The 23,051-nt window shown below is 54.0% G+C and overlaps 1 protein-coding gene across 1 annotated transcript in view; it reads right to left on the bottom strand.

The window, feature by feature from the left end:
- SLCO2A1 (solute carrier organic anion transporter family member 2A1) overlaps window positions 1-23,051 on the bottom strand; it is a 63,723-nt gene that overhangs the window by 22,283 nt on the left and 18,389 nt on the right. Inside the window, exons 2-3 of the mRNA XM_004588325.2 lie at window positions 7,914-8,051; window positions 5,824-5,986 (exon numbers count right to left, since the gene is read on the bottom strand). Of these exons, the coding sequence (XP_004588382.1) occupies window positions 5,824-5,986; window positions 7,914-8,051 (301 nt within the window). The remainder of the gene's footprint in view (window positions 1-5,823; window positions 5,987-7,913; window positions 8,052-23,051) is intronic.

Here is a 23,051-nt window from a genome sequence, read left to right as displayed (position 1 = left end):
CGTCCCCAACTCGTCTGTGTCACTGTTGTCTGTGCGGTGGGAGCTTTCACAGCCAGAGCCTCAGAGCTGGCTCTCACAGACCCCTTCTGCTCGGCAAGCTGGAGCTAGAACCACCTGGTCCTCTGTTGCCTTGGACTAGTGCAAGGGTACCTGGGTCTTTCTGCAGCCAAAGAAAACACCAAAGCAGAGCTCGAGTCTGGCCAGGGCTGGGGTGCAGAAGGGGTTCTATGGAACATGCCAGAGAGCTAGTCTGCCCTCGGGTGATGGCTGAGGTCCTGTGTCATGCTCACTACCCTGGGCTGCTTCTATAAGTCTCCTCTCTATGGTCCACGCCAGCTCTGGATTCTGCAAAGGAGAAATTCAGGAGGAAGCGGCCACCTGTGGCTTACCTGCCTCTGAGGGGGCTGCTGTCCAGGTGTGCCTAGGGGGTGCCCACCAAGGGGAGACAAACGAGTGAACATTCCTCCCTTTCTCCCCCAGGAATCTTGGGGAGCCCCGGGCATCCTACAAGCAGGATCCAAAGGGGCTTCAAGCCACATGCAGAAGGAAGTCTTGGCTCTGCGAAGTGACTCCTCAGTCATCGGCAGCATGTTCAAAGCCACCAGAGTAGAGACATCAGGGTACAGAAAGCCTACCTTAGCACCCTGGGCGCTGACTGCCCCATCCAGGCTGGGATAGGGCACTGCTGGCCTTGTAGACCCTGGAGTGCCAAGATGAGGGGGTGAGGGACAGGACAGGCTGCCAGGCAGAGAGGCTCTGGGGGCAGGAAGCCCCACTTAGGTCTCCACTAGGCTGGCACAGGTGGGGCAGGGGTGGTCAGGAGAGCCAGGACAGCACGTGCGAGGCAGACAAGGGGACATGACTTGCCAGCTGCCCAGCCTGCGGAGGGCGGGCCCGGGAGGGGCTGGCAACTTCAGGAACAGCGGGCTCGTCTGTCTGTTCTTGCCCACTTCCCAAGTACGGTGCACTCTGCTCCTTCCTGCTCTCCCTCTGGGACGCTTCCTGCCCACGGCGCCCGATGTCTGAGAGTGGGCAGCCGGCAGTTTCCCCTCCTCTCCGCGGCCCCACCCTGGGCTCCAACATCGGATCTGTCCCGGGCTATCCCTCCCAGCCTTTGGCTTCCCGAAATCTCTGCTCTTATCTCCTGGGAGAACTGGTCTCTCCCTGGCCCGGTTCCCGGCTCAGCCAAGCTCTCCACACGTGCCTTGCAGAAGTGGTGCTGGAGCCTCCGGCCAGGCAGCAAGACTTTTTCTCTGAAGGCGCCAGGGCACATTTCCGGACCCCACTGACATTTAGCTAATCCAAACATGTACAAATGCCTGCACAGCCTTTGTAAAATTAGCAATTAGCTGCTAAAGGTCTCCGTGACTTCTGGTATCCAACTTTTTTTTTTTTTTTGGACATTTTTCTCCCCAAATACACGTGGTTAGTCTTCATTTCCCATGTTTCTTTCTTTCTGGAGCCACATTGCTCCAGCGGGGAAGGAAGGAATCTTCCATGAACACGTGATCAGAGGTCCTGGGGCCGTTAGTTAGTTACAAGTAACAGATTTCAAATACCGCAAGGGGGCAGGGATAGAAATCTGCTAGACAGCTCAGCGGACAAGCTCCTTGGCTACGTGATTCCATTTGGGACCTTATTCTCCGGACACACAGAGGGAGGGTGTTGTTATTCCCGTTCCACAGGTAAGCAAACTGCGCAGAGTCGCTTGCCTAAAGAGACTTGGCAGGTGAAATGGAATTTGAAGGCCAAAGCGCACGCTCTACTCACAATGCCAACCTGCCCCAGGCTCCTCTGAAAGGCATCACGTGGCCTCACATGTGAGGGTGCACCAGGGACCGTGCCGAGCTCCAGGCTAGAGCAGCATGCTCTGTAACTCTTGTAAATCTTGCAGGTTGCCCAGCCCACGGGCTGAGGGCTGTCAGAGCCCAGAACCCCACAGCTTGGTGCTTCCAGAGGATGTGCTAGTTTACTCTGCAGCTCCACGGACTGTCCCTCCACTGCCAACAATGAGAGCCACCACCCAATGACCAATGCATCAGCCAGTCTTCAACTCTGGACATGGCGTCCTTTCAATCCCCGCAGTCCAACCGGGGGAAACGACAGAGACGTGTGTGTCCCTGAGTAACAGGCCCTCAGCAGGCAGAGCCTCAGGGCAGTGGGAAAATGGCCCAACACCAAGGCCTCCTGGCTCCTGGCTTGGGATCAGCTCATCTCCTGGCTGTTGTGGCCATTTGGAGCGTGAACCAGCAGGTGGAAGATCTCTCTCTCTCTATCTCTCCTCTCTGTAAATCTGCCTTTCCAATACCAAATAAAAATAAATAAATAAAAAGAAAGAAAGAAAAAGGAAAACATCAGAGATTATCAAAGCCCAGCTTCAGGCTGGAGACTGGCCGATTCTGGGAGACAGCTGATTCGCATGGCCATTCAGGGCGGTGCACTAAATGAAATGTGTTTTGTTCCTGATAACCTTGCGTAACCTGAAGCTAAACTTCCCATAGAAACATATTTGCAGCAGCAGTCACGTGTCAGGCATTTCCCATGAAGTGTGTTGTACCCATTAGCGTAGCACACTCCCACGCTGCCCTGGTACCTGCTGTGCAGCTCCAGCTGCCTCCTGGGCCGGCGTCCCCCCATCCCACCTGCTGACTCCAGAAAGGTGCCCCAGACTAGCCCAGCCTTGAGCACAGCCTCCCTCCACCCCAGCCCTGGCTCCCATCCCTGCCAGGGAAGCCAGCTGTGCCCTTTTGTTGCCGATAGAATTAGCACCAATAAAATAGGTGACAATAAAACAATTTTGTAGTCCCTGCTTTTGCCTAGTGGATCCTCCTACAGCGTTCCCACAGCCCCATCTCTCCTCCCCAGGGCATTTCTGGCATAGAGCACTGAGGTCAAGGCCAGATGGGCAGAATGTTCCCAATCTGAGCCACTGCCCTTCACAGGAGGCAGAGCGAAACCCATCTCTAACCACCCTCCTGTGCAGCTCTATGCGAAGCTAATGCCATCAGGATGTGGGCCCAGACCGCAGGAGCCAGCCTGCCAGGCTGGGAAGGTCCGGTGTGTGTGTGTGTACACGCGTGTGGTGCTGGCAGGATGCCCTCTCCTGGACCTGGCCCCAGTGCCCTGGGCTCCCTTGCTCAATTTCATTAACTCAGTATTCTCAAGGCAGGCAAGGGTGGGGACCTGAGCCTGGAGAGACTCCCAACCCCTTCAGAGCCAGCCTCAGCCTTCTCCTCTAGTCTCTAAGTCCAGGGCAGGGCGCTGTGTTCTGTCCTCAACTCTGCCCCTTGGAACAGGATTTAGTCCCGACACACGCTCCATAGATCCAAGCTAGTTACAGCAAGGTAGGGGACCTTTCCAAGCCCAGACCCCAACCTTCGCTGCGTTCCTACTCCTGCCCCATCCTTTTCCCATTCCAGCTGCACAGCCCTCTCCACCACAGGCCTCACACCTACCAAGGAATGCCCACTGCCATCCCAGGTGCTTCATCTCCAAATAAAGCTGGTCCACACATTGAGTCATACAGAGAGCTTGGGTGCAAAGGACCATGCCTGTGTCCCCTGACTGCACGTGTCTCGAGAAGAGGCAATTCTGAGTTCATTAAAGGTGGGTTGCAGTAACCTGGTCCAGGACAAGGTCAGATGCCAGCAGTTGCTTGTGGATATATGTTACGAAACTGTGTCATAAAATGAAATTTAAAAAAAGAAAGTATAGCTATAAAGCATTTATATTATGCGGTGAAAGAGTTCAGGAACTAGTGTTGGGGGTCACACATCACTGTGCGTATATCTAAGCCATTTGAGACTGATTATGCAGTTAATGGCTAAAACAGTGAGTTTTACATTACATTTATGTTCCTTTTAAATCTTAACTGTAGAGGGTTGGCAAACTGGCATAACAAACTAAGCTTTCACCAATGGCACCATCGTCCTATATGGGTGCTGGTTTGAGTCCTGGATTCTCCACTTCCAGTCCAGCTCCCTGTTTAGGGCCTAGGAAAGCAGTGGAGGATGGCCCAAGATCTTGGGTTCCTGCCCATGTGAGAGACCTGGAAGAAGCTCCTAGCTCCCAGCTTTGGATTGGCCCAGCTTTGGCCATTGGGACCATGTGGGGAGTGAACCAGTGGATGAAGATCTCTCTGTCTTTCCTCCTGAGCCCCTGTAACTCTTTCAAGCAAAAATAATAAACACATCTTTTAAAGAATCTTAACTGCATAGCAAGTAACTCAGCAGCTCCATTTAATTAGACACTGGAAGACTGAACACATTTCAAAACAGTGGGAATCTCAGTGTTACAGAAACTCCCAGAAACTGGATAACACTTTAATTTCTAGAGCTCCAAACTGTAATGCAGAGGTCACTGAAAGAATGATTCTAGAACACCAGGTTCAGTGTATGCAAGACTCGCATGTGAAAGAACTGATATTCCTAACAAGAGCAATCACCAAGTGAAGCGAGCCATGGTCTCGTGCGCACTGTCTCGCAAGTTGGTGATGCCAAAAAAAGAGAAAGTTTTGTTTTGAATATCTTATAAAAGCAACACAGTACAAATAATGTGGTTAGTATTGAGAAGGATTCCAACTTGGAATGAATTTTTGTAAACAATTCTATAATCAAAAGGGCAACTACATTTTGATACTTAAAAGTCTAGTAAAGAAGATTAAACCTTTAAAATCAGACAGTGTTTAGATTCAGTGTTCAAGAAAAAAATAGCCACGTGTACAACCTCCATAGCAACAGAACCTGTCCTCCTGCCCAGAGACTCTGAAAATGTTACAAGTTGTGAAGTTGGGGAGACAAAAGGCAGCACTTGCAGGCCTGGTGGATGTTTTCCCAGGCAACACACCTTCAGCCAAACACTGGCCCTTATCCGGACATACACTGACATGGTTCTCTTTCTGAAAAAATGGGTTTACATTATCACTGAGACGTCTAACGTAAAAGTACACAGTATATTTGACTTCCTGAGTGCATGCAATCACACATCAAACCTAATGTATTGAATAAATTCCAAAACTAGAACTCCATAGCACGTGCGAGTTGAATTAGGTAATCCTAAAAAAGCGCACTGCAAAATTTATATTTAAATTCCCTAAGATAATCAATACTGTTTGTCCCAAGAATTAACCATGAAACTTTGTCAAACAAAATGCTAATAAAATGAATTGCTGAAAGTCATGTTTTATAATTTATTACCAAAGTGTAGATAGCTACTTCAGACTATCAATTTTAATATTTTCTATTATACACACCAAAATCTGATTCACAAATAAGAAACTTCTTGCAATCCAAAAGGATAACAATGAAAACATTTGCTTTACGATTCAGTTACACAGTCCTCCTGCTCTGAACTGAAGCGATTAGCAACTGTGGTACTTTCTTTTGCCTAAAATGCTAAAAGGTTAATAATGTGATGGAAACGGAGCCACAATCCTCCTTTCTGTATGAAACTGTAGCTATCAACTTTAAAGAGAACTTTATCAAGAAAGGTGGCGATCTGTAAAGTACACTGTATGGTCTCAACTAACAAAATATTTCCAGTCCCACTTGGTCAGCAGTGCCCCAGTGCCCCGAGGAGCTGGAACTGCGTGACACCCCCCCCCCGCCCCAACCCTGCCCATCCCGTAAGCCACACCACAGCTCCACCTCCCCCAGGAAGTTCCAAGATGGCCATGTACTTCAGGAAGACACAGAACGACCAAAGGCCCGGAAATGTCCTGGCAGGAAAGGACAGCACAATCCACACTGGCATCCGCTGTCCTGGGAGCAGTGTCACCATCGTCACGCCTGCCCACTCCTTACCCGCCCCCTGAGGCCCACTCACCGATGCTGGCCGAGGTGTACTGGTAGGGCTCTGAGAGGAAGTGCGGCAGCGTGAGCACGAAGGCACCTGCAGCCAGCAGGAGCCCACCAACGCCGATCAGCCGCGGCCGGTGCACCCGGCTGCCGAAGTAGCTGACGAAGATGATGAGGGTGGCGTTGCTGATCTGTGGAGAGAGCAGCCGGGCTCACTGAGAGTGGACCACACCTGCTCCAGGAAGGCCAGTGAGGAGAAGCCAGGCCAGCGGGGGCCCATGGAGAACCACAGCATTCGCCCTGCCCAGAGAGCCCAGCCAGGCACCAAGCCTCAGCTGCCTCCCTTGCCGGGCGTGGGTTCTAGACCCGACCAAGGGAAGAATCCAGAGAGCATGCACAGCTCCAGCTTAGGAACCCAAGACGGTCTCCCATCGTGGCTGGGTCCTGGCTCCAAGGAACTGGGGCTTGCAATCAGAGCATCTCACCTCGTCATTCAGCACTCTCACTTGCAGAAGAGCTCAGGATGCTGGGCCACGTGCCCCTCCTGAGGACAGGAGGAGGGATGGCATGAACCAGGGTTTCCTTTAAAACGAGCAGGTGTGATGAGAAAAGTCAGCTGTCTCTTGGAGAAGAGGGGCTGACTTGGAACATCTAACATCTGTGCGAGAGATAGGGTGTGTGTGTGTGTGTGTGTGTAACGGGAAGGTCTGGAGAGGCCCCTGAACGTTCCCCTGACCCCTGAGGCTGCGTTAGGGCCCTTCACAGAATATTCTTCCCAGGATGCGTCCTTGGGGAAGCACCGTGACCCAGCTGAGACATGGGCCCCAGGTCTTGGCACCTGCAGCCTGGGAATGGCTTTGCTGGGCCATCAAAAACCATACTAACCCTGCCTATTGATGTCTCAGACCCAGGGAGCAGAGAGCGAGGCAGTCAGGCCTCCCACTGGCTGTGTCTGCTGAGCCCGCAGCTGAGTAGGGGGCAGACAGCTACCTCCCAGGGCCAAGGTGCTCCCTGTTTGTACTCGGGTACCATGTCCTTCCTTGAGTCACTGGCCTTTTATGCTGGAGCCTGTCCCCCGTGACCTCATCTGTGGGCTCCTCCAGGCTTTTGGGGGACTATGAGTGCCAGTCCACGACTCCATGGCCAGATGGCCTCCCTTGCTGCTGTGTAATCCTTTTTTCACATCCGCCATCCAGGTCTCTCTCTCTTTCTCTCTCTCTCTCTCTCTCTCTCTCTCTCTCTCTCTCTCACACACACACACACACACACACACCCCCCACCAGGGTGGAGCAAGGAACCACCTGAAGATCTTGGCCACACAACTTATGCCTGTGGCATGATCTAAAGTCAGATTTTCGAAAAGTTCATCTGAGGGAAAAAAGATTTCATGGATTTTTTTTTTTAATTGAACTATCGCCCTAGGCAAATATTTGGCTGATCAACATCCTGACTTCAACGAGTCCCAGCTAGCTAGGTGCTCCCTGTCCCCTGGAAAACCCAGCTGCTTTGGGGCCAGTGTTTTTTGTTCTAAGCACCTGGGACAGCATTTATGAGATCAAAGGTTTGGCTCTCACCTGGGCTGAGGTGGAAATGAGGACTCGCCTCGCTTGTCAGCTTTGATTGGGATGGACGCAGGGACCACAACGCTGTGGTTGAGAAAGATTTAGAAGCTGTGTCTCAACTGCAGCAGAGGCAGCTGGCATTGCATGTCGGGGCCAACCAGCTCGCTGCGAGTTCACCGACATCTGACCTCATCCAGGGGTCAGGGTTATTAAATCCCAATGGTACTCATGAGCCCCATGAGACAGGAGCTGCCTGGGCCTAGGGCTCACCTGGCACATCTGGGCCAACCTACCTGCACCATGAAGCCTTAATCGTCTTATCTGTGCAATGGGTATGAGCAGAGTGCCAACTCCCAGGCTACAGTGAGGACTGGACTATACTCAGCTCAGCAGCACTTGACCTGTGTCAAGCCTGGCTGCCTCTGCCATGCCCACTACCTGGTCTGTATGGGGGGGAGAGACCCGCCCCCACGCACACTGTTCCTCCGCTCCTCTGGGTCTCGTGGCCAGGGAGGAGCATCCACAGGGGACTGCTGGGCCAGGATACTGTGCTCACCTCGTTCAAACTGGAGATGAGACCTGAGGAAGAGCTGGAAAGCCCGAAGCGCTTCTCGATGGTGGTGAGGCTGCTCTTGAAGTAGGCACTGTAGAGGAGCTGGCAGAGCTGCAGGAGGCCTTGGCAGAGCACGAACATCTGTTGGGACAGACGTGGGACCTGAGGTCAGTGCTCCAGGAGCCTCCCCTTCCAGGGGCCAACAGCCGGGGTACCTGGATCCTCACCCAGGCTGCGCAAGGTGCTCCTGAGGGTGAAATGCCATCACTGCTGCCCGTGTGTCATGCCCCCACGAGAAGCACTCCAAAATGCCAACCTTCCTATCCTCACTACATTCATGTCGTTGTTAGCACAAACAGCCCAATGAAACCGCAAGGCTGTGATATAACAGGGTTGCAAAGTCACCCCCAAGGGAAAGGCTTGAGGGCCCAGGCGTGCCTCTAGGACACTCATCAACAGACACTGCTCCCCTAACAGCACCCCAGTACCTACAGGCTGCTCATCTACGCCCCTCTGTGTCCCCACAAGGGCTGAAGACCAGGTCCAGCCAGGGCAGCTCACAAGCACCAAACTGTCCTCCAGCCCCGACAGCACCCTCCAGGGCCCACCTCTGCTGCACTGTGGTCTCCAGCCCACCTGGCCTGAACAAGGGTTGCCTTCCTGTCCTCACCGCACTTGCTGGCAGTTTCTTCGGGGCTCTCTGAGCTCCGCATTTGTGCCTGCCCCCCCACAGGGGATAAAACCCTTCCCAGAGGCCACCTATCTCTGTGTCCTGCCCTGCGTGCGCTCTGCACCCCGTGGCATCAAGCACACATGGGGTGCACAGTGGAAGGGCACATGCTGTAGCAGGGAGGGCTTGTATGGCATCCTTGGCCAGCTCCCTGGGTGACTCTGGAGAAACCCAGCTCCTCTTGGGTTTCTGAGTTGTTGGGTTGGGCCCCTGCAGACTCTGAGCTTGCCCTGGATGGTGCCCGAGGGGCTGGGGTTTTCCTCAAGGTGGAGCAGGGGAGGGGTTACATTTCACAGCAGACCAGACTTTCTGCCTTCCCAGAAGGGCTGGCACCTCCCGAGAGCACCTGGGTTCCCTCCTCCAGCTCTGTTCCCTCCTAGAGCTGAGCTGATCTTCCCAGATCAACTGGCTCCATGCTGTGGGGTCACCCACATGCCAGGCCAGAGAACGGAAAGGGCACCTTGGCAGGCTCAGCACGTGTGTCCCTGGGCACAGCACACAGGAGCCACCTTGACGCTCAGCCACTGCACTCCTCCCGTGTCAGAAGCATAGAGCACCCCTACACCTGCCTCCCCCCACAGCCCCTCACTAGGCTTGATCTCAACACACTCCAACTTTCAGTATTTTGTGAGAGAGGCATTTTTGAAGATGATCTGGCACAAACAGGGTGATGGAGTTCCAGAAGCCAGGAACCCGAGAAGCAGCTGCCTGGGTGACTGAGCTGGAGCAGGTGAGGTCTGGGCCGACCGCTGCGCAGCAGGGTGACCTCAGCCATGTTATCTGCACCTCATTCACCCTTGCCCTGCCCTGCCCTTGGTTTCCCAAACTGCAGCGTAACTGGGCTAAGTCAGGCCTGTTTCGGCCTTGATTCAAAATCACCCAGCTGCAGAGAGCAGGGATAGCCCTGAAATACGCTCATAGACACTGAGTCCAAGAGTAAAAACAGGTAAATCCAGGCAGGTGTAGGAAGACCCCCAAACAACTCATTTGGGAAATTTCCTCCAGTAGGCTACAACCACAGGAACAGGGGACAGGCTCTGGCCCTGTGTGCAGGGGAGAACAGGCAAAGGTTTAGGGGCAAAGGCAAAACCATCACAGAAATCCCCAAGACAGTAGATGAGAGGTCAAGTACATGGTACAGGCTGTGGGCCAGCACACAGCCCGGTGATGGGACTTGTCAACCTCTGATTGTTTTCCACCCTTACTGGGCATCCAAGCACGCCCCAGCCCAGATGAACCCTGGCCCAGGCCGGACTCCAAGCAGATCCGCTCTGGCTTGCCTTGGCAGAGCCTTTCCCTGGGACCACTCCCTAGAGGCTGTGCACTTCTTCCTACCCCTACACAGTCCTCTTCTCTGGAGATGCAACCTTCTGGTACAGGCCCTGGGGGCAGCCCCACACCTCTGCTTCTTACTCAGTGCTTCCCACTGAGGTCCATCTGACCATCCCACCATCTGCTGGGGGGCGTCCACCTGGACACTCTGCGACACCTCACATCACGCAATCACTTCCCAAACAGAGCTATTTCTCTTCCCCACAGGCCACTTTTATATTTCTTCCAGTCTCGTCCCCACTGGAAATTCTGCTGAATGCCTCCACTTTCTCACTCCCCAACACTCACCCCCTGGCTAGGACTCCGTGATCTGGCTGTCCCTTGCCTGGTCTCATTCCTCCATGGATGTGCCTGGGCTCAAGCACCTCCTCTGGCTCCCCTGAGTTTCTGCAGCAGACTCCCAGACCTCTCTTGCCTGTCTGCTCCTTTCCTCCATGAAACCCCCTGCAGAGAAAGCTTCGGCAAGCACAGGTGTATCTCGTTATGCCACAATCACATTTCTCTACGGCCTCCGTCCTCTCCAGAACAAAAACCAATGCCCCTTGGCAGGACTGGCATCCATGAGACTCCGGGTCCTGTGTCCTGCCTATCTCTTCGGATGCAAAACCTGCTGAGGCTGGCCACACCTTGCGAAGATAGCCATGCCACCCTCTCCCACCCACAGGCACCTCTGCCATGTGACAAGGACACTCCATCACCAGGCAGAGTCTGTGTTCTCTTCCTCTGGCTGTAGGCCCACCCCAGATCCTTGCTTCAGTGAGGGGAGTGGAGCAGGTGCCTCTGAGGTTTGTACCTAAGGTACATTCTTTCTCCCTTGGGATACCAGCACTCAGACATCACCCCCTACAAAGGAACCCTGGCTGCTCTCCTCCTGGAGAGGCCACCTGTTGGTGCTCGGCCAACAGCCATGGTTGAGGCATTAGCCCTCAGCCAGCATCCAGTGCCAAGCATGTTATTGAGCAAGCCTGCAGGTGCTGCCAGCCCCAGCCTTTGATGCCAAATCAAGCAGAAAACAGTGAACTCCACTGAGCTCTGTATAGACTGTGGGCTTGTCAGCAAGCTAAGCTTCAGGCTACTTGGACAGGCAGCGTTAGGCAGTTTGCCCTTCAAGACTCATCAAAAGCTGCACGCTCAAGGTCCCACCAGAGTGCACGTATCATGTCCCTGCCACTGCTGTCTGCTGGCAGAGTCATCTCCCTCTTGCTTTGTCTGCCTAACTCCTCGACCCTCCAATACCACGGGGCTCAGTTATGTGTCAAGTGCAAGGTTGCTTCGGAAAATGCCAACCCCTGTGGCTGACACTTGCACCAAGGCATCTCAAAGGCATGTTGCACATCTGGCAGCAACCTGTGGCATGCAGCAGGGGAGAGAGGACTGTTGCAACATTCGGGGAGGAGATGACAAGGACAGGACCTGAGGCCAGGAGAGGTACGGGTATGGGGGAGGACCTGGCCTGTGGACTCCCGTGTGAACTGACAGTGCTGTGCAAGAGCAGACACTAAGTGCGGGAAGTGAGGGGGGTGTGACTCCAGGCTCAGGACAGCACCAGGTCCAAGTGGTGGTTGGAGACAGGGGCCTCGGAAGGGGAGTGCAGCTGGAGAGGGCGACGTGCAGGGTAAGCCTGAAACATGCATGGGTTTTCCGGTCGTCCCCTGTACAAATGAGTCAAGAATGAGTAGGAGAATGAGTCAAGAATGGGCACTGTGGCTGAGCAGGTCAAAAGCTGCCAGCTGTGGTGCCGGCATCCTATGGGCACTGGTTTGAGCCCCGGCTGCTTCACTTCCAATCCAGCTCCCTGCTAAATGGCCAGGAGAGCAGCAAAGATGTCCAAGCACTCGGCCTCCTGTCCCACGTGGGAGACCCGGATGAAGCTCCTGCTTCCTGTCTTCAGGCTGGTCCAGCTCCGACTGTTGCTTTTGGGCAGTGAACTAGCAGATAGAATACCTCTCTCTTTCTCTCAGCTTTCAAGTAATGAATAAATCTTTTAAAAAGATGAGTGGGAGTGACCTGAAGGCTGCCTGCTCTCCCCACTGACTCATGAGGGAAAGATGGGAATGGCAGGGAACAAATCTTTCCTCATGCTTTCCCTGAAAGACACGTCTTTACTCCAGCCGCACAGCACAGCCAGCCCCGGGTTCTCACCCACTGCCAGCTGGCATCTCTCCTTTCGGCTCCCCCAACCCCCTCCCCACACAGAGCCCACCTTATCACTTGTGTTGGCCACCACAGCCCAGAGAGCCTCGTGGGGGTCTGGTGGCCTTGCTGGCACGGGCCTGGGCCCCAGGGCTTCAGAGGATGGAGATGGGCAGCCACATGGCTGTAGGGCAGGGACAGAAAGCCAAGCAGACAGAAGGCAGCACAAGGGCAGGTGTAGCTTTCTGGTTAGGGTCACTTCAAGCCCCAGCCATCTGCCCCCAAGCACTGTTCTCTGTGATAGCATCCCATGATCTGCTCAGACTTGCCAAGTATGACCAGCGTGGACACAGAGAAAAAAACAAAACCGACAAAAGCCTAGTGCCTCAAGGGTTCCTGCAGGTGGACGAGTAGGGTGGGGACAGGAGTGCCAGCCAGGAGTAACTAGCTCTTGCCGTCACAGAGTCAACACAGGGCTTCGGTTTCGGCTAGTTTGGAATTGGGCGTCGAACAGGCCTTGCTTGAGGTCCAACAGACCCTAGCTCCACTAGTAAGGACGTGACCTTCAGTGATGGAATTTGGTCCCCAACAGAAATGGGCGCTGTAGTCACACCTGAGCTGCTGTGAGGATGGAAGTGGGGAGTGTGGTCACGGGGCGTGCCAGGGAGTGTGGGCACGGGGAGTGCCACTGGGTGGATGTTCAGTGAACTAGAGCGTCCTCCACTCTGTCCTCTTGCCGCCCAAGGTAAGCTGACTTCTCTGCTGCTTTTCCCTCGCAGGTGGTGTCAGAACGCTAGAACAGAATCCCCACAAGCCGTGACGCTTGGCAGCACTCACTTGAGATTGCTCAAAAGAGATCAGGAAAAAAAAAAGAAAAAAAATGCAATGGCATTCGCAAAGTAAAGGCCCTCAAGTGTAACTCAGCTAAAGCATTAGGGGGCTAAACAGCCGCTCAACTTTCACTCAACCTTCTCCAGACGCCTTCAGCTGTGTAAACCTCTCTGAACACCCACCTCCACTATTTCCATCTAACAGAGACCAGTGTTCTGCACAACCGGCTTTAGGGGAGGTTAATAGACCCCTTTTCAAAAGCAGCTTCTGCTAGGATCTGAATCTCCTGATTGCTTCACAACAGGAAGCGTGTAAGGATGCATTCCATGGGCTGTGGGCCCCCAAAGCATCTTGGCCCGCTTGCTGTCGCCTCCTTTCCTTTCTCCTGGCATTTAGTGCTTCGTGAGCAACACATCACGCATTTGGTTTGTCCGTTAGCGGCATCTCCTCCCTCGGAGCACAGGATTCACAGAAGCAGATGATGTCCGATTTTAGGACAGCAAGGCCACAGTGCCAGAATGCACAGTTCATCCTGGGTCCCAGGCCTTGCAAACATCAGGGTGCACCTTGAGCTGCTAAACCCACACCCCAGAACACGTAGCTCTGCATGTGTCCCTGGGCGCAGCTTCAGTCCCTCTGCAAGTCATCCAGGTTGCACGGCACAGCCAAGCACATGTTGATGTGGCTGCCTCACTTTCTCACGTGGCTCAACTCCATATCACCTGGCGATACTTCTAGGTCTAACCAAAAAGCTAGAATTTGGAACCACGGTTGGGGAGACACTTTGGCATGGTAGGAATAGGCCACATGTCTACACGTTTGTCAAAACTCACCAGCCTGTGTTATGTTTCATTACTTTTTAAAAATTTATTTATTTGGAAAGCAGAGTTACAGAAGGGTAGAGGGAGAGACAGAGAGAAATCTTGCATCTGCTAGTTCATTGCCCAGATGGCCAGGGCTGGACAAAGTCAAAGCTAGGAGTCAGGAGCTTCATCCAGGACTCCTATGTGGGTGGCAGGGGTCCAAGCCCTCGGGCCATCTGCTGCTTTCCCAGGGGCATTAGCAGGGAGCTGGATTGGAAGTGAGCACCTGGGACTTGAACCTAATCCCACTTAAGATGCCAGGATCACAGGCGGCCGTCTAACTCGCTGCACCTCGGCGCCAGTCCTGAGTGCATTCCATTACGCGTAAACCATGCTTGGAGAAAGGTACTCAAGGAAGTACACACTTGACAAAAAGATTTATACCCGTGAAAGTATTCAAAATCTGACTCTGAAACTTGGAAAGAATTCCTCAGCTTTGGACTCTGTTTTTAAATTATGAGCCTTGGCAGTGTCACGGGGATACATTTGTTAACTTTAATGAGCTTCACTTAGAAAGGTTCCCAAGCTGTGTCAGTACCTAGGCTTGTGTGTGTGCCCATGGAATCACAGAAGTTTACACTGTGTGTGTGTGTGCATGTGTGTGTACTTGTGCCTGCATGCCAGCATGTGCGTGTGGCAGGGATGTTGAATAGGCACATCTCCTGAGGCACAGCTTAGAGGGGGGAGCTGGGAAGAAGGCCTGCGGAGGGGCTGGAGACTTGCAAGGCGACAGGGGAGGCTCCCAGTGTGTGCATGTGCGCTCCTTGCTCACAAGAGGGAGACAGCAACTGGAGAGGCTGTGAAGATATTTCTCCTAAAAAGAAGAGAACTATGAAAGGCAGAATCAAGGCTGAGATTCCGAGTAGGGAGCTCACGTCACACCTCTGCGAGGACCACAAGGTCTCAGGAGGGAAATCACCTTCCCTCGCAGAGGTTGGAGGGCAGGCAGGACACGGCTCTCCTTCCTTGCTGGTCGAGTTCATGGCTCCTTCCCAGACTAGTATGAGCACCACACCTGGATTGCAAGCGGTTCAGAGGCATGGGCCGCAGGAATGCTGGGCACAGACCCTGCGATGCCATGACCATGGGCTCCTCACTCCTCCAGTGACCAATGACCATGAGGTTGTGCTTTCTCCAGCGTGACTTAACCCACTGAGTGAGGAAGTTGAGAGAGGTGGCATTGTCTCAGAAGCTGGTGATGGGGCCTATGCAGACACGCACCTGAGGCCCTGTGACAATGGCATGCCCCTGCGTGGCAGTGGTCGTCTTCCCACACAGGTAACTGGCGGAGTGATCTAGGTGTGACAGCTTTCCAACAGGAAGGAAGGAAAGAGTGGCACAGGGAAGCCTTCTTCCAGCCCCTCACACATGCTCAAGGTCAAGACTGTGTGTCCCCTCCCTCTGCAGGCTTGAGCCCTGATGGGTCCACAGGGAAGACCTAGCACTGCTTGACCAGCCAGGCAGCCCCACTGGATCCAAGCAGGCCCTGGCTAAGGACACAATTACTGGAACATTCGCTTCTTAATTTTTTCCCACTTATTTAGAGTGCACTTGATACTGGTGTGTGTTTAGAATGTCACGTATGGAAGGGTTCGGAGCAACACAGATGAGCCCTGACATTCGGGGCAGCCCATCTCTGCTTCTATGTCCAACTTTTCCATACATGCCTTTCACGCCCCTCAGAGCAACGTGCTCGCTCAGGAACTCCCTGGCTTATCGCTGCAGTGTGCTGCCAGTCGTAGGAGAGAGCTTGGTTCGCTGGGCTGTGCAACCCCATCAACGCCCCACAGCCTCCCACCTTGGCAGGTTTTCTCACGGCCTTTCCATTCCCACCAGTTCTCCTCACGCTGGGGCAAGCAGGCTGAGGTGCAGGCATGCAGCACTCCTTCCTGACACAATGCCCACATCACAGCTGACAGCTCTCTGGCTCTGTGGATAAGAGGTACTCCCTGTGTGCTCCCCAGGGGGCGAAAGTGGCTCTGTGGCTACCCCTGTGTGCTCAGCTCCAGTGGTCATGTCTGCCACACCTGCCACATGTGCCCTCCTTGAGCCTGTGCTCCACGCCGGGGGCTCCCTGGCGCAAGGCAGAGGTGCTGTGTGCATGGACTTGGGGCCTGCCTCTCTCTACTCCAATCCCTCCAGCCCATCCCAGCCACTACCCGCCGCACTGAAATGTGCCACTTGTTACCCACTTGGAGTTGCCTTTTTAAATGCTTTTCGGTGGTTGGGTTCTATCACTTTTTATTTGCCACATTCATAATAATGGGTGTTATTGGTTTATCCTGCCAACTGGAATTATAAACATAATCTATTTGCTGGTGCTTCCTCTCATGGACAAATCATTCTACCCCTACTTTTTCATAGGAAAAGAAAAAGCTCCAACAAATATATGTTGATGCTCCTTTACTGATGGTGAGGTTACATCCAACTGAACAATGGTGTGTGATCCAGCTGAAATGGAGCAGTGTGGCTTACAGTTAGCCCTGCCTGCCTGAAATGTGCTCAGAGCAGTCACCCAGCCCCACGCTGGGCAAAGCCATCTAACACAAAGCCTATTATAATGAAGTGCTGCATATCACATGGAATTGACTTAATTCTATATTGGAAGCAAAAAAAAAAAAAAAAAAAAAAACCAGCCAGAATGGTCATATGGGTAAGCTTTGCAGTGCAGTCAAGTTGAAAAAAGGCGTGTCTGTGTCAGTGGATCCAATAATTGAACCCAGACCTCTTATTTCATGACCATCCCGCAAAGGATGCCTCATTTCTCTGGCTGGAGGCTTCCACTTGGCCGGCCTGTCTCCTGGGCAGCTTGTGGCCTGAGACGGGGGGCTACCACTGGCTGTTTCTCCTTCCACTCTCGTATCTTTCTCACTGTCCCCATTCATAGCAGCTCATGCTCAGTGCTGGCTGGCACTCACCCATGGGTAACACCTAGGAGGTGAGGCTCAAGAGGTCCCAGTGCAAACAGCACCAAGAAATGAACTCAGGATGGGGGAGGTATGGTGGAGGCTCGCCTCTGCTTCCAATTCAGCTCCTTGCTAATGTGCCTGGGAGGCACAGGATGGTGGCTCAGGTCCTTGAGCCCAAGCCATCCCTGTGGCAGACCCAGATGAAGTTCCTGCTCCTGGCCCACCCCTGGTTGTGTCAGGCAATTGGGAAGTGAGCCAGTAGAGGGAGGCTATCTTGGTTGAGATCCTAAATAAAATAAATAAACTTAAACAAAAAGTGAACCCAAAAGGGTGACTGCTGTTGAGAGGCACCCACTTGGGAGAAAGGAGGAGCGGAGGGGTGAAGCCTCTGAGTCCAGCTGAGGCGCTTGGATCTGGAGGGCAGACCAAGAGCCTTCTCCCCTTCCCTCTACTAAGAACCAGACCTGTCCTGGCAGGGAAGGCCTCCTCCCCATGCGACAGCAGCCTGCTGCCCCTCCTGCAGGGTGTGGCTCTGAACGCAAAACCAGGGTCCATGCCCCACAGGGGAGTGTCTTTCAAGACATGATTCAGGAAACGCGTGGTGTTCCCGTGCAGGAAGAAGGCCTGTTGGAGATAAAGGGCCGTGATTCAAAATAGCTGGCTGGGGTCAGAGCGGGAGGAGGCTGCAGAGCCAGCAGCGCCAGCAGGGACTGCTGCTATTATTGTCAGCAGAATTCTGACCCACAGCAAACCTCTGATGAGATGGGAGCCCGGAGGCCCAGCAAAGCACACACACGAGAGAGGGTCTGAAAGAAGCACACGGTGTCCTTCCTTCAGAAGGAAGTTACCAGGCTGGGAGCTGGGAGGGGGACAGGGGGACAGGCCCCCAGTGACCCCTCTCCTTGCTTCCAGCATCCCCTTGCCAAGCCTCCATGGACCCCAGAGAGGACTTGCTGTCTGTTAGGGATCTCCAGTCGTGGAGGAAGCCCACGCTGAGGCTATGAGGACAGCTACTGGGGAGGCTGATCTGTCGGCAGGAAATCCCAATGGGCAAGGAAGTGGAGGCAAGGGGAGGGTCCCGGGCCAAGGCATTGCTCCAAGCCAAATCCTGGCTGAGCTCAACCAGGCTGGGCTCTTAAGACTGTTTTTATTCTATTTCATTATTTTATTTAGCTTCAAACAATATATCCAGCTTAGATAAAGAATCGTACTTGCAAGTCACCCCATAGGATACAATCCAAACAGATACGGAAAGGCCCATGCTGCGGAAGCTGGTAGGGTTTGGGCTCATAGCATGCTTTTCTACTTGGGATTAGGAGAAGTTTACAGGAAATCTGACTCTGCACTAACAGGGTTGGTGGTGGCAGGGGTGGAGCGGGAGGGCTTGGAAGTACAAAGTCAAGGGAAATATGAAGGAAACCAAGTGCCCGCTCTTATAGCTGCACAGGTGGTGAGCAGACAGGGCAACCGGCAGGAGCGAGTCAGCAGCGGCCAGGGGCAGCTTCACTTCTTTCCCAGGGACGTCCTGTCTGAAACATGGTGGCTAGAACGAAGGTGGAGGCAGGGGAGACGTGTGAGACTTGGAAGACCAGGGGAGGAGAGACTGCCTGGGGCCCTGGGCCTGGGATCTGGGGTCTTAGAGGGAGAGTAGGAGAGGACAGCTGGCCTGGGGCCCTGGGCCTTACAAGTATTTGGTGAAGAAAGCCACCCTTTCAGGCAGGGGTGAGGCCTGAGCACACAAGACTGGAGGAATCTGTCCAATTAGTGTGAAATGTGCTGCCCCAGGCATTCCAGCCAAACAGGACTGTCCCTGGAAGGCATGTCAAGAGGTGTGTAAACCCTTCTTGGAGAATTCCTAATGAGAGAGAGAGAGCGCTCAGCTTCCCTTGGCAGATTCCAATTGCCATCTCATCTTTGGGGGAGATCTTGTCTCAGCACCACTTTGTGGGGATCAAGTGAGGGACCCCTGAGACCCCCCTTGGGGAACCTGCTCTGAATCTATTTGAGGCAGGAAAAGAACATTCCAGTCCGCAGGATGGTGGAAAGCTCGCTGTGTTATCTTCTTCCTATTCTTTGTTCCAGGGGACCAGATGGGATGTTAATGTTATTTCTCCTCTCCCGGGAGAGTTTGAAGATGAAGCCCTTCCCTTCCTGCCTTCACGGAAAGGGAAGTTAGTTTTGTCCAGGGAGAAAGTAGGGACGGGTAAGGTAGTGTCACAGGGGGCTAGCACGGCTGGCCAGGAAGGGAGGGACCGCAGGGCCCCAAGGCTGGATGGTGGTCCTGGGGAAGCCCCTGGCAGGGGGAGGGAGAGCTCTTATGTTGTCCACATCATCTCGCTTGCCCACCCATTGTTTCTCTGTCCCCCTTGGTCACTCAGGTCTGCATCCTGCCAAATACGTGTTCAGTAGATATTTACTAAGGACAGTTGACCCTTGGTGCAGCCCGGAGAGATGCCTACCGACATTGCCCTTTGTTTATAGATGACGCGATCCAAGGCTGGGGCAGTTTACGCAATTGTCTGTGTTCACTGGTGAATACCAATGCACACTCCGGCACACTGCCATGGGGCTCGCATGATGCCCGGATCATTCAAGAGTCAGGTGCCATTGCAACTGGCTCCACCAACACTGCCTGTCCTTAAGGTGCCTCATCCACTACACTCTCCATAATGGTTTGGCCCAAGCTCTGAAGCCTGTGACACTTCTGGTCCCCCTCACTCTTTGGGATGGTTCCTTCCATCCCAGGGTCCTCATGCTCCCTCTGACTCCTTGGAGACCTCAGTGGGAGCCCTTTTCTATCTCTCCACTTGACGTTATCGGTTTCAGGATTCTAGCCTCAAGTCTTTGGGTAGCAGGGTCCCCACCCCCGCCCCCTTGGGAAGCCTTAGCAGTGTGCCAGAGTCCTTCCTCCTCAGACCCTGGTTGTGTTAACTGCATCCCCACCTTCCACTTCAACTCCCCATCTGTGCCCCAACATCACTGCTACCCTGCCTCTCTCCGTCCCAGTGCTCACCGGTGCTTCACTCCCCAAGCCGAGACTGGGACCCCCTGTGTTCCCCATCTCCTCTCCTGTCCTCCAGGGACAGTCCCCAGCCGCAGCCACTGGCCCCCTACCCCATCACCACTTCCTCCCCGCTCCTCAAGGCCACACCATTCTCCCGGCCCCGCCCCCAATCTTTAATCAGCAGCCACATTTATTCTTTGAAAACTGTTTCTTGGAGTCTACCAGTCCTTTGGAAAGTACATCCACCAGAAAGGAATAGCTTGAAAAATCTCACAATCTGGGTGCCCCTGAGGGATGACTCCCAGTTAGGAAATCACTGCTGACTTCCCAGAGACCGCGTGGCCCTTCCTGTCACTGCCCACCTGCTGCCCTGGGGTTGCCAGGCTCCACTCAATGGAGCAGCGCAATGCAGCATTCCAATTGGGTACTTCATAGGAATGGGGTAACATGTGCCTGGATGCCACGTCAGCACGATCCGATGACATACAGCAGAGCTGCCAAATCCCCAGGAGGTCCCACCCACCGATAAGCATGCAAGCAGAATATCCTACTGCAGCCGCATCCATCTCCTGCTTTGGCTTGGCTTCCCATCAGCACCTGTTCATCAGCAGCCAAAGTGTGCACCTGCGAGGCAAATTCATGGTTCATGTCAGATACCCACGGCCTTGAGTCTTTTGGGGAAGGAGCTGATCTGTCTGCCTGGGTGGAGGGGAGGGTCTTCCCTCTAGCCGCTCCTTTGGTGAGTTCTTGCTCAGCTCTGGTCTAGGTTGCAAGGTGTGCCCCTCCTGTTTTGTTGAGAGCAGAGTTCAGACTGTAATGACAACCCCCTTGAGTATTTTGAGCCCCACAGCAGCTCTGGCAGCCAGTGCACCTGTCCCCAACAACATAAAAGTGAGTGCTTTCAAGAGGAAGGAGCTGCCTATGCAGCATTAGTGTCCAATGAACATATCAGCAGGGGAAGGATGCTTGGGGTTCATCAACCAGGAGTGGGTGACTTTGTAAGATGATAAAATCCAATCAGAACTCCAGTATAGGAACAGGTGTCTCCTTTCCACCATGATTCTCATTTTCCAGAAGTGTTCTAGAGGGGTGGAAAGCTGCAAATTCCTTGACTTTTTCCATCCAGAGCTCCTACCAGAATCCTCTCCACTTGGGGACTTGAAAGCTTGGGCCCAATTTTGCATCTTGCCCTTGACCTTTTTAGCATACTAGAGTCTGGACATACACTCATTCTTCAGAGCATGATGAGGGGCTGACTGGCAAGGTGCCCAGAGAGGTTGATAACATGGGGAAGGAACCCTTGCCCAAGAACTCCTGTCCTAGGGCAGCCTGTGCCCACCATCCTCCAGCCCTGCTGGCTCAGGCTCATCCCCCACCCCAGCAGCTGCAGTCCCACGAAGAAAATACAACACAGCTGGTTTACTCAAAGCCACCACGGAGGCCGGTGGAGGAAGCTTTCCAAGCCCAAGCAGCAGGTGCTAAAATCAGGGCAAGCAAGGTCCCACCTCGAGGGAAGGCACAGGCAGAAGGGCATGGGTGTGGACTGCTTGCCAGTAAGGTGAGGCACAAGGACACGACAGTGGCAGCTGCTTCTAGGGCTCTGTGGCAGGTGTCAGAGTAGCAACATAAAAAACAGTATCTAAGGGCCATTCCTAGAGAATCAGTGGTTTTTTTTTAAGCTGTGGTTTTTAAAAGCATTTCAACTATTTGTTGTTTATATGAACGGCAAAGACAGAGGAAGAGAGAGAGTTTCCATCTGCTGGTTCATGCCTGAAGTGCTCACAGCAGCCCAGGTGGGGACAGATCAAAGGCAGGAGCCGGAGACTCGCCTGCAGCCTCCCTGGGGATGGCAGAGACCCAAGCATGTGAGTCATCCCAGGGTGCCTCCCAGGGTGCACATTAGTGCACCTACAAATTGGAAACAGGACTGGGACTCAAACCCAGGCCTTCCGCATCCCAAGTGGTGCGGTAATTGCTGAGCCCAGTGTCCACCCGGGGGCTGCGCCTTTAAAGACGGCTAGAAGACAAGCTGAGGAGTAGCAGTGCTCATGGTCAGTGAGTGATCTCGTTGGTGTGCCAGTCTGGGCAGCCGAGAGAAGGAATCCCGGAGAGAGAACCACGGCATCGTATTCCCATCAGGCCAAGCCTTCTGAGCAGGTCCGAGACATGCCATGCTCTTTGGCAAGGCCAGCCTGTCCCAAGGAATCCAGCAGGCAGGCTAGAGGTGGAGAGGTCACTGCAAGCTGTGGGACAGGCAGTGGTAGTGACCAGCGAGCACCTGCAGGACAGAGGTTCAGGGAAGGCCGTGGCTGAAGGTCAAGGAATTCTGTGGTGGTGAGGAGCAAGTGTCTGAGGCAGGGCCGCAGGTGAGGGGTCAGACATGGACATGGGCCCAGCAGCCTATTCCACAGGCAGGGGAGGTCCCTGCGGAAGAACGTAGCGAGGTGAGAATAGAGAGGGCAGGGAGAGGCATACAGGGCCAGTGCCAGTGCAGAAAGAGAGCGCGGGGGCGAGGGGGCGAGGGGGCGAGGGGGCGAGGGGAGATGCTTGTTCAGGGTGCTCCAGACTTAGGAAGAGCTGACAACTTGCAGTCACAAACCCGGGGAAGGGGGAACAGGGGGCTGACAGGTGTGCCATTGGCATTAGATAAGCAGGGGCCCCAGGAAGCAGGAGCCTCACATCAGGAAGAAAGCACCAGCTTCCTCCTGGAGCAGATAGAACCCAAGAGCCAATCTCCAGATGCCAGAGGGAACTGGCACATGCCAGAGGGAACTGGCTTTGGAGTAAGTCTCCTGTGGTGCGGATGCGATGCTGGGGCTCCCTGAGCAAGACGAGCCTCTGACGAAGTGTCTTGGCCCATCTCCCTGCTCCCCTCTGCTCCCCTCTGCTGGTGCCTTGTGACTCCGCTAGATCCTGCACCCAGGCCTGCTTCATTTGCAGCAGAGCTGCCAAGAAGACTTTGCGGGCTCTAGCAGCCATGGCATCATGAAGACCAGGGGCCTGGCACTGGACGGATCTCCAGCACACCTGAACACTCACTCTGGAAAGACCCAGGGCCCAGAGCCTCTTTCAGGCCGCTTGGTACCTAATAGCACACTGGCTAAGGCTCCAGCCGAGTGCACTGTCTTGTCTAGTCTGTCCTCTGGCCCCCAGCCAACTAGTGGCTCCAGGAAGCAGCAGGACAGCAGGTCCTCTCCAGCCAGCACACGGCCAGAGGCACCTGCTGGCTGGTCCTGGAAAGCTCACGCCTGCTCTCCTCTCGTCACCTCTGCCATGTCTTGTGTGACTTTTCTAGGTGTCTCACAAGGCACTCCTTCTACTCATTGTCCTCTGTCCTCA

This window comes from Ochotona princeps, chromosome 30 (genome assembly GCF_030435755.1).
Source record: "Ochotona princeps isolate mOchPri1 chromosome 30, mOchPri1.hap1, whole genome shotgun sequence".
Classification (NCBI taxonomy): domain Eukaryota; kingdom Metazoa; phylum Chordata; class Mammalia; order Lagomorpha; family Ochotonidae; genus Ochotona; species Ochotona princeps.
The sequence above is the reverse complement of the archived record's forward strand: the minus strand, read 5'-3'. Positions and strand labels throughout refer to the sequence as shown.